Below are 15,904 nucleotides of genomic sequence, written 5' to 3' on the forward strand. Positions count from 1 at the left end.
AAAATGACTTTTGTTGTGAGCATACATGGTACGATGTTTTAGAATGGCCATGTGGCAGTACTATAAAAACATGATCCCTTTGACTTAGGAATTGCATTTATATGAATTCATCCTCACTGTGAATTCCTCCCAGCAAGAAAGATACATGAATGAAACTGAAGCATTATCTGCAGCAGCCCAGACTCCACAGTTGCCCTTCCTCATTGACAGGTACTTAGGTTAAACTATGGTTAAAGTCATACATTGGGATACCATGTAGCCTTTAAACAATATGACACATACGTTTTCTTCTCAGTAAAGAAAGAGGCATGCTATATTATCAATAGAAAAGTGGGGGTCCTGGAGAGACAGCTCAGGGGTTCAGAGCACTGGCTGCTCTAGCAGAGGACTCCAGTTCAGTTCCCAGCACCCACATGGTGGCTAACAACTGTCCATACCTCCAGTTCCAGGGGATCCAATGCCCTCATCTGGTCTCTATGGTCATTGTAAGCTTGTAGTATATTTACATACATATATGCATGCAAAATACTTAAACACATAAAAAAATAAAAATTTTAAAATAGAAAAATAGCCAGGCATGGTGGTGCACAACTTTAATCCCAGCATTCAGGAGGCAGAGACAGGTGGATCTCTATGAGATCTAAGGCCAGTCTGCTCTATATAGCACGTTCCAGACCAGCTGGGGCTATAGGGAGACCCTGTCTCAAAACAAACAAACAAACAAAGAAAAGTGACAATATTAGTTGCAGCATATTTCTACTTGTAAGAAAGTTACATATATAAAATTATATACCTTGTACATATGACTGTTTATAAACTTTGTTTGGTTTTTTTTTTTTGTCTTTTTTCTTTGTCTTTTTGAGACAGTGTCTCTCTATAACGCCACATAGCCTGGAACTTGCTATGTAGATCAGGCTGGTCTCACTCAGAGATCTGCCTGCCTCTGTCTCCCAATTTCTGGGATTAAAGGCATGCGCCACCACGCCCTGCTCTATAAATGACTTTTTCATGGCAGATATATTTGTATTATGAAGTGATATTTCTATTTATGATCACAGTTGCTTGCAAATGACTCTGAGTTCTGTTGAATGAAGAGTGTTTCTTCCTACTGGGGGTGGGGGCTGAGGTTAAGCATAGATGTGACATTTAGTGAGACAGTAAAAAGACTTTGAAGTTTTGGGTGGGGAAAGCCACAGGCAGGGACTTTGCAAGGTAAAGACCTAAAGGAGGATCATCAGGTCTCTGGGAACCTCTCAACTGGTGGAGTAGCAAATACTATTAACTGCACTAAGGATGAAAATCAACCTTTGGATGGACAGACAGGGGAACATAGACCTTAGACATCATTAGGGCAGGAAATCCTGAGGTCATAGGTGGCCTAAGGGCATCAGCCATGCTGGTTCCTGGGTAAGGGCTGAATCTCAGCGGTAACAAGATTTCCCAGAGTGGACTCCACACTGGGGGCTCAGGAGCAAGCAATTTCTTGAGGAAGTACTGCCAGGAGAAACTGGTGAGAGGTTAAGGAGAGGGAAGAAAACTGATGAGGGGAGAAGTCAGGCAAGGCAATAAGAAGTACGCCCCAACTGGACACAGAGAGCTCATGGTTTCCAGGCTCCTCGGCCCTAGTCACTCGTGGAAGACGGCCTTGTAGGAAGTCAGCCCAGGCACTTCTCTCTCGATCTCTGTGTAAGATGGACAGCTAGCCATCTCCAGGCATTCAAGGTTGTGCATCCTGGGCAGAGAGCTGCTGGTGTGGGCTCCCAGAAATCAAGTTGGTGTGAAGGAGGGACAAAGAGGTTCCAAGAGGACCCCAACAGAGTATACCAGAACAAGTTACCTTACCAGTTCAAAGCAATGAGGACAACTACCCATGGGCTGAGAGTACCAGAGGCACACGCCGAGGTAACCCTTTCCATCAGTGTTCTACCTCCATTTCTGTTGCTATGATAAAGCACTCTGACCAAGAGCTGCTTTGGAGGAGACAGGATTTATTTGACTCAAAATTCCAGGTCACAGTTCATCACTGTGGGAAGTCAAGGCAGAAACTCAAGGAACTTCATGAAAGCAGCTCTGCTTAATCTTCTACATAGCATCACCTCCAACCAAGGACTCGCCTTACAGTACAGCCAAAGAAATTCAGCTGGAACTGTGAAAGGTGCTGCTTGCTAGTTCTAAGACTGGCTTCTCCTCCGCTAGTGTTTTTATACAAACAGTTCAGGATCACCTGCCTAGTGGATGGTGCTGCCCACAGTAGGCTAGGTACTCCTGCATTAAGACATTCCCCTACAGACATGCCCAAAGACCAACCTGATAATTCCTCAATCAAGACTTTCTTTCTTTCCTTCCAGATTCTAGCTGTGGCAAGTTGACATTTAAAACTAGTTATCATACCCTTTAAGATGATGAGTTGTGTTTGTTAGAGTAAGAAAACCAACTGAGGTGCTTGTGAATGCTGCACTATTGCATCCGTACACACATAACTCAGTAGTACCGGAAACAGCAGAAAGGAAGATGCTCTCATTTCAGTAACTTTTGACCATTATAGCTCAACGAGTCAATACAGTTCTTTAAAAAAATGCCCCCAAATGTGCTGGGGGATTTGCAGAAATAACAGAAAAGCGTTCCCCTTAGAAAACAGCCAAAGAGGAAACAGCTGTCTAACTGTAGTCTGATCGCATACTTCTCTCTGATGCTCTTCTCCCTATCTGTGTCTGTGTGTCTGTCTGTGTCTGTTTGACTGTCTTTCCATCACTGTGGTCTCCATGACTCTTTGTCTCTAACATCTCTCTGTGTCTCCCTGTATCTGTCTGTCTGCCTCTCTCTTATTTACACATGCGTGCACACACATGCATACGTACTCTTAGCTGGAAAGCCCAATTATAAAGCATTAAAACATCTGTATTTATCTCCGTAATTATGTGGGGAGGGCACTCCAGTCTCTGGTCTTCCTCCTCCAAGCCATGACTCCAGTATAACCATGAGAAAAACACCAGAGAAACTCAAATGAATGGCATTGAACAAAATGCCTAAACGAAGTACCTTGAATAGCCATGGTCAGGATAACAGATGAAGTGGGTGAAACTGTCACAGGGACTGAGTAACGTGACAACCACATACAGTGTTATGTGGGGCAAGGGCAAGGGCAGAAAGGAAGACAGCAGAAAACCTGGTAAAGCACAAAGCAAATGTGGGTTTTAGTTGATAATAATCCTGGTTTCCTAGTTGAGACCAACGTATCACAAAGATACAATCACAGGAGATACTTGGTGTGGGGACATGAGAGGAGAGGGCTATAAACCTTTCACAATTCTATGTATAAAGATTTAAAAAATTTTTATGTGTATGTATGTATGAATATGCATGTGTGTGCAGGTGCCTGCAGAGGCCAGAAGAGTGTATCAAATCCCCTGCAGCTGGAGTTACAGGTGGTTGTGAGTCACCCAGTATGGGTGCTGGAATGCAAATTTGGGTCCTCTGGAAGAACAGCAAGTGCTCTTAACTGCCAAGCCATCTCTTTGGCCCCTCCATCACTATCTTAAACCAAAAGTTAAAGAATTATGATACACTAATAAAATAATGCTATTGTCCAAGTTAAAATCTACAGCCATGAGTAAAGTCTATCAGTACAGAGATGTGGTGGCTGTGGTTAATAGCAAATTAGACCTGTCTACACCAGATCTGGGAGTCATTTGGTTTTAATACCACATGGTTTATGCTATTAAGGAACACAGCAACATGTTGGCAAATACTGCAAGATTTTAGGCAGCTTATCTGGTGGTGATCTTGGTCTTTCTTCCTCAAACTCTGACTTCAGTTTAATCTTGAGGAACCCAGGAGCTGGAGAGATCGGTGGCTGTGGTTAATAGCAAATTAGACCTGCCTACACCAGATCTGGGAGTCATTTGGTTTTAATACCACGTGGTTTATGCTATTAAGGAAGCTCTGATTCACACAGCAACATGTTGGCAAATACTGCAAGATTTTAGGCAGCTTGTCTGGTGGTGATCTTGGTCTTTCTCCCTCAAACTCTGACTTCAGTTTAATCTTGAGGAACCCAGGAGCTGGAGAGATGGCTCAGAGATGAAGAGTGCTTGCTATTCTTGTAGAGGACCTGAGTTTGATTTCTAACACCCAAACTGGGCAGCTCACAGCAGCCTATCTCCAGTTCCAGGGGATTTGAAACCCTTTTCTGGCCTCCACAGGTACCTGTGCATGTGTGCACAAACCCATACACAGACAGACACACAAAGACATACGGGCACAGACACACAGACACACATGAACAAATAAGTCCACACAAGGATCCAGTTCTCCTGGTTCTGTGGACAGTACTCTTTGAGATTAGGTTTGGACAGACGTGGAATCCCCTGGGAGCACAGGAGAGCCTATGACAGTACAGTCCTTACTTCAATCTGATATGGCACCAGGTGAGAGATGACCTCCACTTGGTGGGGATGCAGTCCCACTTCCTCGTGAGCTTCCCTCAGAGCAGTGGCAGTGTCATCTGTGTCTACTGGGTCCCTCTTTCCTCCAGGGAAGCAGACGTCTCCAGGGCCCCTTCTCAGCTAGGGATCAAAAGAACAGAGCTCTGTGTGAGTTCAGTTTGGAAGCCACTCAGTCATTCAACAAATATTGACTCAATGTCTATTTTGACTAAAGTATATTCTTCCTTGAATCCTTAAAAAACAAAACACGGGGCTGGAAAGATGGCTCAGTGAGTATGGTCACCTGCTGCCAAGTCAGAGACCCTGAGTTCAATCCTCAAAACCCACATGGTGGAAGGAGAGAACTGACTCCTGCAAATTGTTCTTTGACCTCCATATACATACCATGGCACATGCACACACACATACACGCACACACAGACACACACACAATGTTAAACAAACAAAACACCTTGAGAGCTCACCTCACTTCTAATTTTTCTCTACACGTGCCCAAATGACAGCATAAATATATAAACAGCCACCAATGACAAGAAAAAGTTAAAAGAAAGGACGCTATAAAGGCATTACTATCAATGGGTGATTTCATTAAGTCCTTTTACCATATCCAAGGCATACTGTTTCATAAGGATTTTTCTATCAAATATTACAGTTTTTTGTTCAGTGTGGAATGTGTTGAGACAGGGTCTCAGCAGGTTGGCCTCGAAATTCCTATGTAGCTGAGGATGACTTTGAACTTCTGATCCTCCTGCCTCAGTCTCCTAAATTGCTGGGATTACAAGTGCACACCACCATGCCATGTTTTAGGTAAGTGTTAGGGACCAAACCCAGGGTGGTACGCATGTGATGTTTGGTAGTTTGAATGAAAAATGTCCCTCGTAGGCTAATGTATTTGATCACTTGGTCCTCAGTTGGTGGGGCTGTTTGGGGAGGTTATGAAACTTTTAGGATGTGATGCTTTGCTGGAGGAAGACCACCACTGGGAGCAGCTTTGAGAGTTCACAGCCGCACCCCACTTCCAGTTCACTCTCTCTACTTCACGTTTGTGGTTGAAGCTGTGAGGTCCCAGCCTCCTGCTCCAGCTGCCTGTCCATGTGTTCTCACTGTTATGGATTCTTTCACTGGGATGGCAAGCTAAAATAAACTCTCCTCCATAGGTCACGTTTCATTATGGTGCAACCGAAAAAGCACCCGATGCACTAGGCAGGCACTCTGCCAACTGAGCTGCATCCCCAGCCCTAAAAGCTATTATTTTTAAAAACATTTTTTAATGAAGTGAATTTCAAATAGTATAAAATTAGCCAACATAAAGTGAACACCTCAGGGGCATTTAACACACTCACAATGCGGTACAACCATTCGGAATATCTGGTTTCAGGATGTTTTCACCACCCCACTGAGCATTCCCTCTCTCCTCCCCAGGGCCTGCTTTCTGTCTCTATGGGTTTCCAGTTTGGGTGTCCCATGTAAATGGAATCACAGGACACGATGTTTGGTGTCTCTCACCATTGTTTGTGAGGTTCTTTCATGTCCTGTTGTGCATCAGTCCTTTGCCCCTTTGACTGAAGAGTGTTGCTGTTTTTATATGGATTACAAGCTGTCTCATAGCCCTTCACAGATGGGCATACAGACGATATTATATTACTATTATTTCTATTTTTCAGAGAGGAGAACTAAGACTCAAAGAGGTTAAATTACCAGACAAAATTCACACAATGAACTGGACTATAGACCAGGGTTTAATTCTAGAGGCTGTGTTTTAATCAGCACACTATTTACTGAGTTTTCAAAGGCCATGGAGATAGTTCAGCACGTACAAGTGCTTGCCATTCAAGGCTAACAAACTGAGTTTGATCCCCAGAACCCATGTAAAAAGCTGCATGTAGTGGGTCACATCTGTAATGCCAGCAGTCCTATGGCCAGATAGTCCGGAGCGCTTGGAGCAGAAACAAGAGACCCTGCCTCAGAAATGAGGTGATGAACAGAACTGAGTCCTAAAAGCTGTCCTCTGACTTCCACATGTGCACCATGGCACACACATGCCCCACCCCACTAAAATAAAAAATAAAAAAAAACACAGAAAATATGGCCACAGAGCCATCACCCTTGGCCTGCGTCAGCAGCTCCATGTGTTTTTGCCCACAAACATAAAGAGCAGAACCCTCTCTCCCTGCATAGTTCCTTCCACCCCCATTCCTGATTCCCATCTTTCCTGACTTTTAGAACAGTGTGCAGCATCATAGATACTTTTCCCTTTCGTGTCTCTGAGAGGCACAGTCCCTCAGGCTTCTCTCTTCTGCAGAGCCAAACTTCTCAGCCAACTGACCCCAGTTTCTCTTGTACCTCTGCCTGGGCAGCATCCAACGGTCCACTGATCTGCTGAGGAAAACTGACTCGGCAGGACTCTTGCCAGCTGTGTGCAAAGATCACGGCAACGTGCATCTGCTGGAACCTTAGGTGTGTGCTGGATAACTTTAGTGTCAACTTGACACACCTGGGTTGAGGGAGCCTCAGTTGGGGAATTGCCTTCATTGGACTGGCCTGTGGCCATGTCTGAAGGGCATCTTCTTGATGAGTGATGTGGGAGGAACTGTGACCCGGGAGATGTAAGATAAAATAAACCCTTTCCTCCCCAAGTTGGTAGTGGTCAGAGTGTTTTGTCACAGCAGTGGAGAAACAAACTAGGACAGGGTGTTTCCAGGAACTGAGGCCAAAGCATGAGGAACCGTGCCTGGCTAGTAGGTGATATCCACTGTGAGAACGCCTAAGGTCAGCTCTTGATGTGTGGAGCTCGACCAGGAGGTCCTGTTGACATTAAAAGATAGATGGCTGCTCTGGTCTGAATAGCTGTTTGCTGCTTAAATTCCTTTGCAGAAATCCTTAAACTCCAACATGAGGACGTTTGAGATGGGGCTCTTGGGCAGTGAAATTAGAGGAGGCTCACAGAGACCCCCCCAACTCTTCCACCATGTGAGCACACAGGGAAAAATAGTCATCTATGAATTAGAAAGGAAGTCTGAGCTAGTTGCTCAATCTGCAAGTGCCTTGATATTGAATTTCCCAGCCTTCGGAACAGTGAGAAATAAGTCTCTGTTGTCCATAAGCTCCCAGTGTAAAGTGTGCTATTATTACAACAATTTAAGATTAAAGGCAAGGTGATTAGAGACATTTTAGCTTCCTATAGTTGAAGGCCCATTTAGGCAAGCTTTTTTTCTTTTTTTTTAAATTTTCTGGTACTGAAGATTGAGCCCAGGACTTTTTGCACACTAGGGAAGTCTCTTCCACTGACCTATAGCCCCAGCCCTGGGCAAGCCTTTTCAAAACATAAAACATTTTGAAGTTCGTACCTGCTATAAATCAGGAATTCTGCAGAATCTGCTTCAGCAGCTACATCTTACCATCGATGACAGTTACAAGAATGGGGAAAGGATGGCTGGGACGTTTTCCACCTACCACAGCATGCTTCATAATATGCACAAAAAATAGACCTCGAGTTACACTGCCTCTAAAATAGGCTTATTGTTTGCACATTCGACTCCTCCATAGCTGGTGACAGGATCACGCAAAAGGACTCATCAGGTTTGACAGAAATACGAACTTGATTTAAAATGTTTTGAAAGCTTTTCAAAAAGACCTCAGAGCATATCGATTCAATTCAAGTGGCCTTGTACCTCAATTAATAGGAAACAAGGACCTTTTGAATTCATGAGAATTTTATTGCTGTGTTAAAGAAAGCAAGTGCATTTTAAAACTAACTCTTCATAAACTGACAGGATCAGAAAGGGCTCCATCTAGGTATAAAAACTCACAATCTTTTTTTTTTTTCCTGTAAATAGTATAAGTTGTGTGTATGTGTTTATGGGTGTACATGTACATTTGTGTGGGTGCACATCTGCATATGAAGGCCAGAGGTCAGCCTTGAGTATTGTTCCTCAGGTACCACTCACCTGGTTTTTGAAGACAGTATTCTCTTACTGGCCTGAAGCTCACCAAGTAGGCTAGGTTGGCTGGGAGGTGAGCCCCCGGGCTCTGCCTGTCTCTGCCTCTTCAGGACTGAGATTATAAACATACGCTACCTCCCTTGGCTTTTTTACATAGATTCTGAGGATTGAACTAAATTTCTCATGCTTGCAAGACAAGCATTTTACTGACTGAGCTATCTCTCTAGCCCTAAAAATTTAATATACAAAATCAACTAGGGTCAACTAAGGTCACAGCATAATTTCCGGAGACTTCAATCTATGTTTTGTATTTTGCTTCTTTCCTCTTGCCTATTTAAAGCCCCAGAGGGGAGGAGAGAGGAGGGCAGTGGGCCCAGGGTAGAAAGGAAAGAAGGGACCTGGGGCAGGGGTTAGAGGGGATAGGGTGGTGCACAGCAGGTGACTCCCTAAGGCCATACTGCAAGTGGCTTTCAAAGTTCCATGGTCTGCGCCACTTGATGCAATGGAGGAAGGACTTGTCAGTGCTGGAATCCAGACCTGCTCAAGTCACTCAAACTTGCAGCAGCCTCTTTCTTCTGTAGATGAAATGGCAAGTCCTATTACAGAGTCTGTCTGTGAATCTCTAACCTCACAACAGACTCCCCAGGTGTCCGAAGTCCAGGAAAATAGCAGATGCCCCCTCACTTCCCCAAAGAAACCTAGAGGCTCAGGTAGCCAGACTCCTGTGACATCAGTGGGCTACCATGGAGACACTCCCCCTACCCATATGAGGGCTACACCTTAACCTCAACTGGATGTGCCCCTCCTCACTTCCCCCACACCCTCAAGTCGCACATTCCTCCCTGGCAATGCAAGACCCCAAACCCCTCCTCTTCCATCTCCCCTGTGGACTCTGAGGCAGCCTGATAACACTGAAACTCCCCTTCCTCTGACAGGAGTCCCCATTCTACATCATGGACCTGAACTCTCCTCAGATCCCCCTCCATGCTGCTATATCATTCTGCCTGTCTGCCCATGGTGTTAATAACAAGTATCTTATCCAAAAGAACCATCTGCCTCCATGTCCTCCTTGAACTCCAGACTGAAAACCTTGAAGTCCAAGCTGAAAGGCACCAGTGCTCTGGGTCTCTGAAAGAAGTCCTTAACGACAGTAAGGAGGAAAGGCAGACATGGGACAGCCAACACCAGCAGCAAGGACACTTGCCAGCACTTGGACCAGCTCCATGGTTCTCTTTGCATACTGTACACAGGGCAGCTTTCAGTCCCAGGGATGAAAGTTGTTTCAAGGATAATAAAATTGAGGCACTAAGACATTAAAAACTTTGCTTTGGGGCCAGTGGTATGGTTCGGCTGGTAAACGGCTTGCAGTGCAAGCCTGAAGACTCAAGTTCGATCCCTGGAACCCATGTAAAGGAGGAAGGAGAGAACTGACTCCACAAAGATGTCTTCTGACCACCACACACGTGCTGTGGCACGCATGTGCCCCCCCCACATCACACATACCAATTTAAAAAATAAATGAATTTTAGTCCAAGAAAAGAGCAAAAGAGGGAAAGAGAATAAATGACGGAATGAAGGAAGGAAAAGAAAGAGAGAGGAAAAGGAAAGGAAGAAGGAAAGGAAGAAAAAAGGAAGGGGGGATGGAGGGAGGGAGGGGGAGGGAAGGAAGGGAGGGGAGAGGAAAAAAGAAAGAATGAAAGAAAGAAAGAAAGAAAGAAAGAAAGGAGGGAGGGGGGAGGGAGGGAAGGAATGAGGGAAGAAAGAAGGAAAGAAAGAAAGAAAAGAAAGAAAGAAAGAAAGAGAGAGAGGCCTTCATAAAACTCAGAGGACTTAGGTGAGTAGAGAAGATCTGTTTTCAGAGCTGTCTACAAGGTGTTCAGAGATGGGGAGGAAGTGGGGCAGGGAGGGAGGGAGGGAGGATGCTAGCTAGTTTCAGAACCAGCTTGGAGGTAAAGACCTGCCATTCTAATTGCTTGGGAAGCTGAGGCAGGAGGATCACAAGTTCAAGACTCACTAGGGCTATAGAATGAGTTCAAAGTTAACTTAGGCAACTAAATGAGACCTTGTCTCTTCACAAAAAAAAATTTTTTTAAGGGAGAGGGGCTAGAGATGGAGCTCACTGGTAGGGCTCCTGCTTAGCATGTAAGAGGCCCTGGGCTCGGTCTCCAGTACCAGTTTCAGGACTGGTTGAAGACCTCATTCTTTCTTATCCCCTATAGTCAGGTAGGGCTTACAGACCGAAGGAGATTTAATCACTTTTTATTCTAAAAATGACCTTTATAAACATCAGGCAAAGCTGTTTCTGTAACAAGAGATCAGGGTCCTGTTTGCCTAAGGCTTTGGTCTAACCTAGACTTTATTGTTTTTTTGATAATTAAAAAAGAAAAAAAAAAAAGGTTTTATGTACTTCAGCTGTGCTTAGGAGCAGATCTGGGAAAAGACCCCAGTTTCCTGGTTCCAACTAAGCGTTTCCCTTGGAGACCTGGATTTTGATCTCTGCATGGGTTTGTATCACTGTTGCCCAGACCATAGTAACAATCCCAGAGCCCCACAAGTCAGTGTACCCCCAGTCACCAAACTGAACGGAGCTGTTTTTCCTTCATTCATTCCTCCCTTGTCTCAAGGGAATGAATGAGGCAGAGTGTTCCAGGAGAATGTTCTCCTCTGGCTTCCTCATGCATGTGCACACTTGCACACATATATGCACACCACACGCACATACATGCACACGTGCTCACATACAAATTACTAAGTTACATTAATCACGATGACACATATCTATAATTCCAGCACTAAGGAGACAGAGACAAGAAGAGTTCCATGAGTTTCCATGAGTTTGGGGCAAACCTGGTCTACTGAGCGAGAACCTGTCTCAAAACCACCAAGCAAAAATCTTCATGCCATTCTGTGCCTTCTCAATACCCTTCCAACACCGTGATTTCAGAAGTTCATTTGAGGGGACTGGAGAGATGGCTCAGTGGTTAAGAACACTGGTTGTTCTTGCAGAAGACCTGGATTCGAATCCCAGCACCCACATGGCAGCTAACAACTGTCTGTAACTCCAGTTCCTGGAGATCCGACCACCTCTTCTGTCCTCCGCCAGCATTGCATGACACAGGTGCACTTACCTACATGCAGGCAATACACGCATACACATAAAATAAAAATAATAAAATTTTAAAAAGTTCAATTGAGGATGGCAGGCTTAACACAAGGGCAAAGTGACAAAAATGTCTGTTTTGAAATGTCCTGAGATGTCACAATAGCCTAACATCTACCTACCTTGTCTGAGCGGACGGTGAACAGCAGGTGGAGTTTTCCTCTTCTGACCAACAATGGCAAGAGGACAGAGTATTTGTAAGGAGACAAGTGAGAATATCTGGTCCCAACAACTTTCTCGAACTTCTTCAAGCGGGCCTTCGCATCATCTACCAGATTGTTTCTAAGGAGACAAACCAAACATTTTCAGGAACAAAGTCATAGCAGAAAGCTCCTAGGCCTGACCATCCATCTGCTTTCCTGTATATCTTGGAGTTCATAATTTCTGAGTCTCAGTGTATCTTTCAATAACCTGACAGAAATCACAGCACTTAAACTGCATGACGTTGGCAAGACTGAATGAGGCAGAAACACTAAGTACACAGTTGAATATACAAGTTCCCTTTGAAACTCAAATTTAAAATTCAAGTATGAGCCAGGCATGGTTCTATATGTCTATAATCCCAGCACGTGAGAGGCAAAGGTTTAAGAGTTCAAGATTTTCTTCAACAACACAGTGAGTTCAAGGCAAGCTGGGCTACATAGCCCCTATCTCAATAAACCAAATCAAACCAAAAGTATAGTAAAATGTTTCATACCAATAACATAATAGTTGAATTCTGCAATCCATACTTAAACCAGGCTTCCTTGTAATCCAAGCTATGGGAGGTTGAGGCAGGAGTATCCCAAGTTCAAGGCATACCCGGACTACAGAGTGAGTTCAAGGCCAGTCTTGGCAACTTAGACCCAGTTTCAAAATATGAAGTGAAAAGAGGACTTGGGCTACATACAGCCCCGTAGTAGAACATTTGCTTCACATGGAGGCCATATGTCACAGTGGTTCCCTAACTCAGTGGCCACAGAATATGCTAGAAGGCTGCTTATAACAGACTGCTGGGCTTCTTCCTGACCATGATTTGAAGTGAGGCTTTGAAGTGAGGCCCGATAGTGAACATTTGCTCCAACTCCCAAGTGATGATGTTGCAGCTGTGGCAGCTGGGAAGGATGTGCTTTGAGAACCATTATGGACAATACGCAGATATTTAGATTCATCATCCAAAATGGAGCAGTTTTCACGAGGCTTTTTCTGGGTCTTTTAAACAAGTGTATTTTGCTGCTAGTTTGTGTAATGGGTTGCATGTTAACCTAGAACCTAGGAATGTGACTTTATCTAGAAATAACATTTTTGCAGATGTAACCAGTTAAGGGACTTGAAATGAGATCACCCAGGATTTAGAGGGAATTCACAATCCAATGACAGGTATCCTTGTAGGAAGGGCAGAGGCTTGGGAGAGATACAAGGAGGTAGAGGCAGGGACCAGAGGGATGCTGTCACATGCCAAAGAACTGAAAGCCACCAGAAGCTGGAAAAGGCAAAAGTGTCCCCAGAGACTTCTAAGAATGTTCTGCAGATGCCCTGATTTAGATTTCTGACCTTCAGACTCAGGAGAGGACAAATTTCTATCAATGAAGCCACCCAGTTTGTGAGACTTTGTTATGGTGGCCCTAGAAAATAGACATTGATTTTCATTATTGCGTAGGATGGTTGTGCAGAAGCAGATGCTTAAGGCAGCCAGAACTGGTTTCAAAAGTGGATGGGACCCAGGGGTGGTCGCTCACATCTTTAATCCCAGTAGGCAAGATTTCTTAGAGCCTTGTAATCCTCTTGTGCAACTTGCTTGAGGGTATTGATAACGATTAAGTGCCAGTCCAAACAAGGGTTGGCTCTGTTAACTGGAGGAACGATGTTGGATAAAGCCACTGGAAGGAGGTGTTTGTTCTTTGTGTGTGTGTGTGTGTGTGTGTGTGTGTGTGTGTGTGTTTTCCTTTTTCCATGTGGCAGGGTGGTGGGTAAAGTCAGTGGATTACAAAACTCACCAAATGCTGGCAGGAGTGTACACTGCATCTGAGGCCCACAGGCCCCTGTTGGGAAAAGGTAACTGAGCCAACCAGAGGAACAGCAGAAGTAAATGTCTAGGAAACACTGCCTTGAGACCCTTAAAATCCGGAGTTAACAGTTCTGGGCGGGGCTGGCCTCATTTGGCAGCGTTTCTCTTAACGCAGCAGGTTAAGAACAGGGTCAGGTGTGCTCAGGCTTAGAGTAAGTGACTGTGCAAGAACCCTGGTCTAGATAGATAGCTGTGCAGTTAAGAGCACTGGCTGCTCTTGCAGAGGACCGGGTCTCAGTTCCCAGCACCCACATGATGACTAACAACTGTCCTCCAGTTCCAAGGGATACGAAGCCCTCTTCTGACCTTCGTGGGCATTGTGACATAGGTGGATTTACATACATGTAGGCAATGCACTCATACATAAAATATCAATCAATCAATCAAGAGTGGAAGTAACCACCCGGGAACTCGAACCTGGCCTGGATGGTGCTGAGGTCAGTTGTGGGGACGCAGCAACAGGAGAGGGACACAGGCTGGGAAGAGAGCGGCTAGGTGCCCTTGGGACTAGGACAAGCCTGCATGTCTGTGAACGGTTGGCTGAAGCCCAGGACGCGAGCCTGGGACAGCCTGGGCTGCACGACGGACAGGAGGGGCCCGCGCAGCGATCGAGGTCCGGCTCGGCCGGGCTCGGGTACCTGGGCCAGGAAGGCTTTACCTGACAGGCTCCCGGAGGTCACAGGGTCGCGGCATTGGCCCAGGAGCTACTTTGCTACCAGCGGGAGACCTCAGGAAGCAAATCCTCCGGATAGACATGCGCATTACAGCTCTAGGTCTGGGCGGAGTGAGGGGCGGGGCCCACGGCAGGAGGCGGGGACGAGGGCGGGGTGGGGCGGTGCCTGACCCCCGGAAGGACGGGGCCTGATGCGGGGCGTGTCCAGGAGGCGTTAGGCCTGAAGGTGGGGATGGGAGGGTTTAAGATGCTGACCACACAGTGGGGTTTTCTCCTAGGTGCTTGGGCTTCCTCCAGAGAAGAGCATATGGGACGTTTTGAAATGAGCGATTGTGAAAAGCACTTTTTAACTTTTTATATTACCTTCTATTTCTGGGGGGAGGGACGTGCCACAGCACAGGTGAGGAGATCGGAAGGCAAATTTCAGGAATCTCTTCTCTTCTTCCACCTTGCCGGTCAGGGGACTTGAACTCAGGCAGGTAAGGCTCAAGCACCTTTACCCACTGCTGAACCATATCGCTGGGGTCCAGTGAAAATTAGTTTTTAAAGTGAAGATGCAGGGGGCTGGAGAGATGGCTCAGCAGTGACGAGCACTGGCAGCTATTGCAGAGGACCCGGGTTTGGTTCCCAGCACCCTCATGCAGCTAACGACTGTCCGTAACTCCTGTTCCAGGGGGCCAGACGCCCTCTTCTGACCTCCACGGTCTTGCACGACTCAGGTGCACTTACCTGCAGGCACTCATACCCCTAAAACAAAAATAATATATATATAATAATATAATATGATATCTATTTATTTATATTTAAAGTGAAGATTCAAGCCAGGCATGATGCAATTACATGAGAATTACAGCCCCTGTGATTCTCAGCACTCTGGGAGGCTGAGACAGGAAGATTGCCATGAGGTCAAGGCCAGTCAGGGCTACAAGAAAAAATAAAAATAATAAAAAGGAAATATTGCGCTGGTGAGGTGAAAGGATTTCAGCAATCATCTACTGCAGCTGGGAGGTAAAGGTTCAGCAGTCAGGAGCATCTGCATTCGCCAGTCACAGATCCCACAGACAGTGAAAACATCGGTGGAGGTTATATGGTCGGATGGGAGAGGGTCGTGAATCAAACACAGGGAGACTCACAGCACTAGGAATTTCGTACATGAATACAACCATACCCACCCTCCACTCCTCCTGGATCCCCATCCTCTTCTAACTTCATGTCTCCTACTCCCCCCTTTTTTTCTTTCTCTTAAAATCCAAAGAAATTGAATGTAAAATTATGTAAAGCTGAATTCATCCTGGATTACATTCATCTTTATATTAGTGTAGTCAAAATAGAATTCACTCTATTATTTATTATTATTATTATTATTATTATTGGAAAAATGAGTTCATGAAAACAAAAGTGGCTAGGACTCCTGAAAGTCACATTGTGACTGGGGGTTAAGGGACAGTCGAGCCATAGTTCCTAAGATTTTAAAAAGCACTGAGGACTGGGGAGATGCTGAGGGTTAGAGCACTTGCTGCACAAGCATGAGGACCAGAGCTCACACCCCCAGAACTCACATAAATGCAGTGTGGGTGTGGAAGACCCTTAATTCCAGCCTCAGTGGTAGAAACAGGATCCCAGAGCAGGCTGGCTAAT

The 15,904-nt window shown here is 45.4% G+C and overlaps 1 protein-coding gene across 1 annotated transcript; it reads right to left on the reverse strand.

Annotated features, from left to right (window-relative positions):
- Positions 1–4,406: 4,406 nt before the first annotated feature.
- Positions 4,407–14,359, reverse strand: Nudt7 (nudix hydrolase 7; the record flags this gene model as incomplete). Its single annotated transcript, XM_008826921.3, is given in 3 exon segments — positions 4,407–4,565; positions 11,669–11,828; positions 14,252–14,359. Coding segments are annotated over 3 exon segments (423 nt in total), but the record flags the coding sequence as incomplete, so codon positions are not given.
- Positions 14,360–15,904: the final 1,545 nt, after the last annotated feature.

The sequence above is a fragment of the Nannospalax galili genome, unplaced genomic scaffold (genome assembly GCF_000622305.1).
Source record: "Nannospalax galili isolate Female #2095 unplaced genomic scaffold, S.galili_v1.0 scaffold770, whole genome shotgun sequence".
NCBI lineage: Eukaryota > Metazoa > Chordata > Mammalia > Rodentia > Spalacidae > Nannospalax > Nannospalax galili.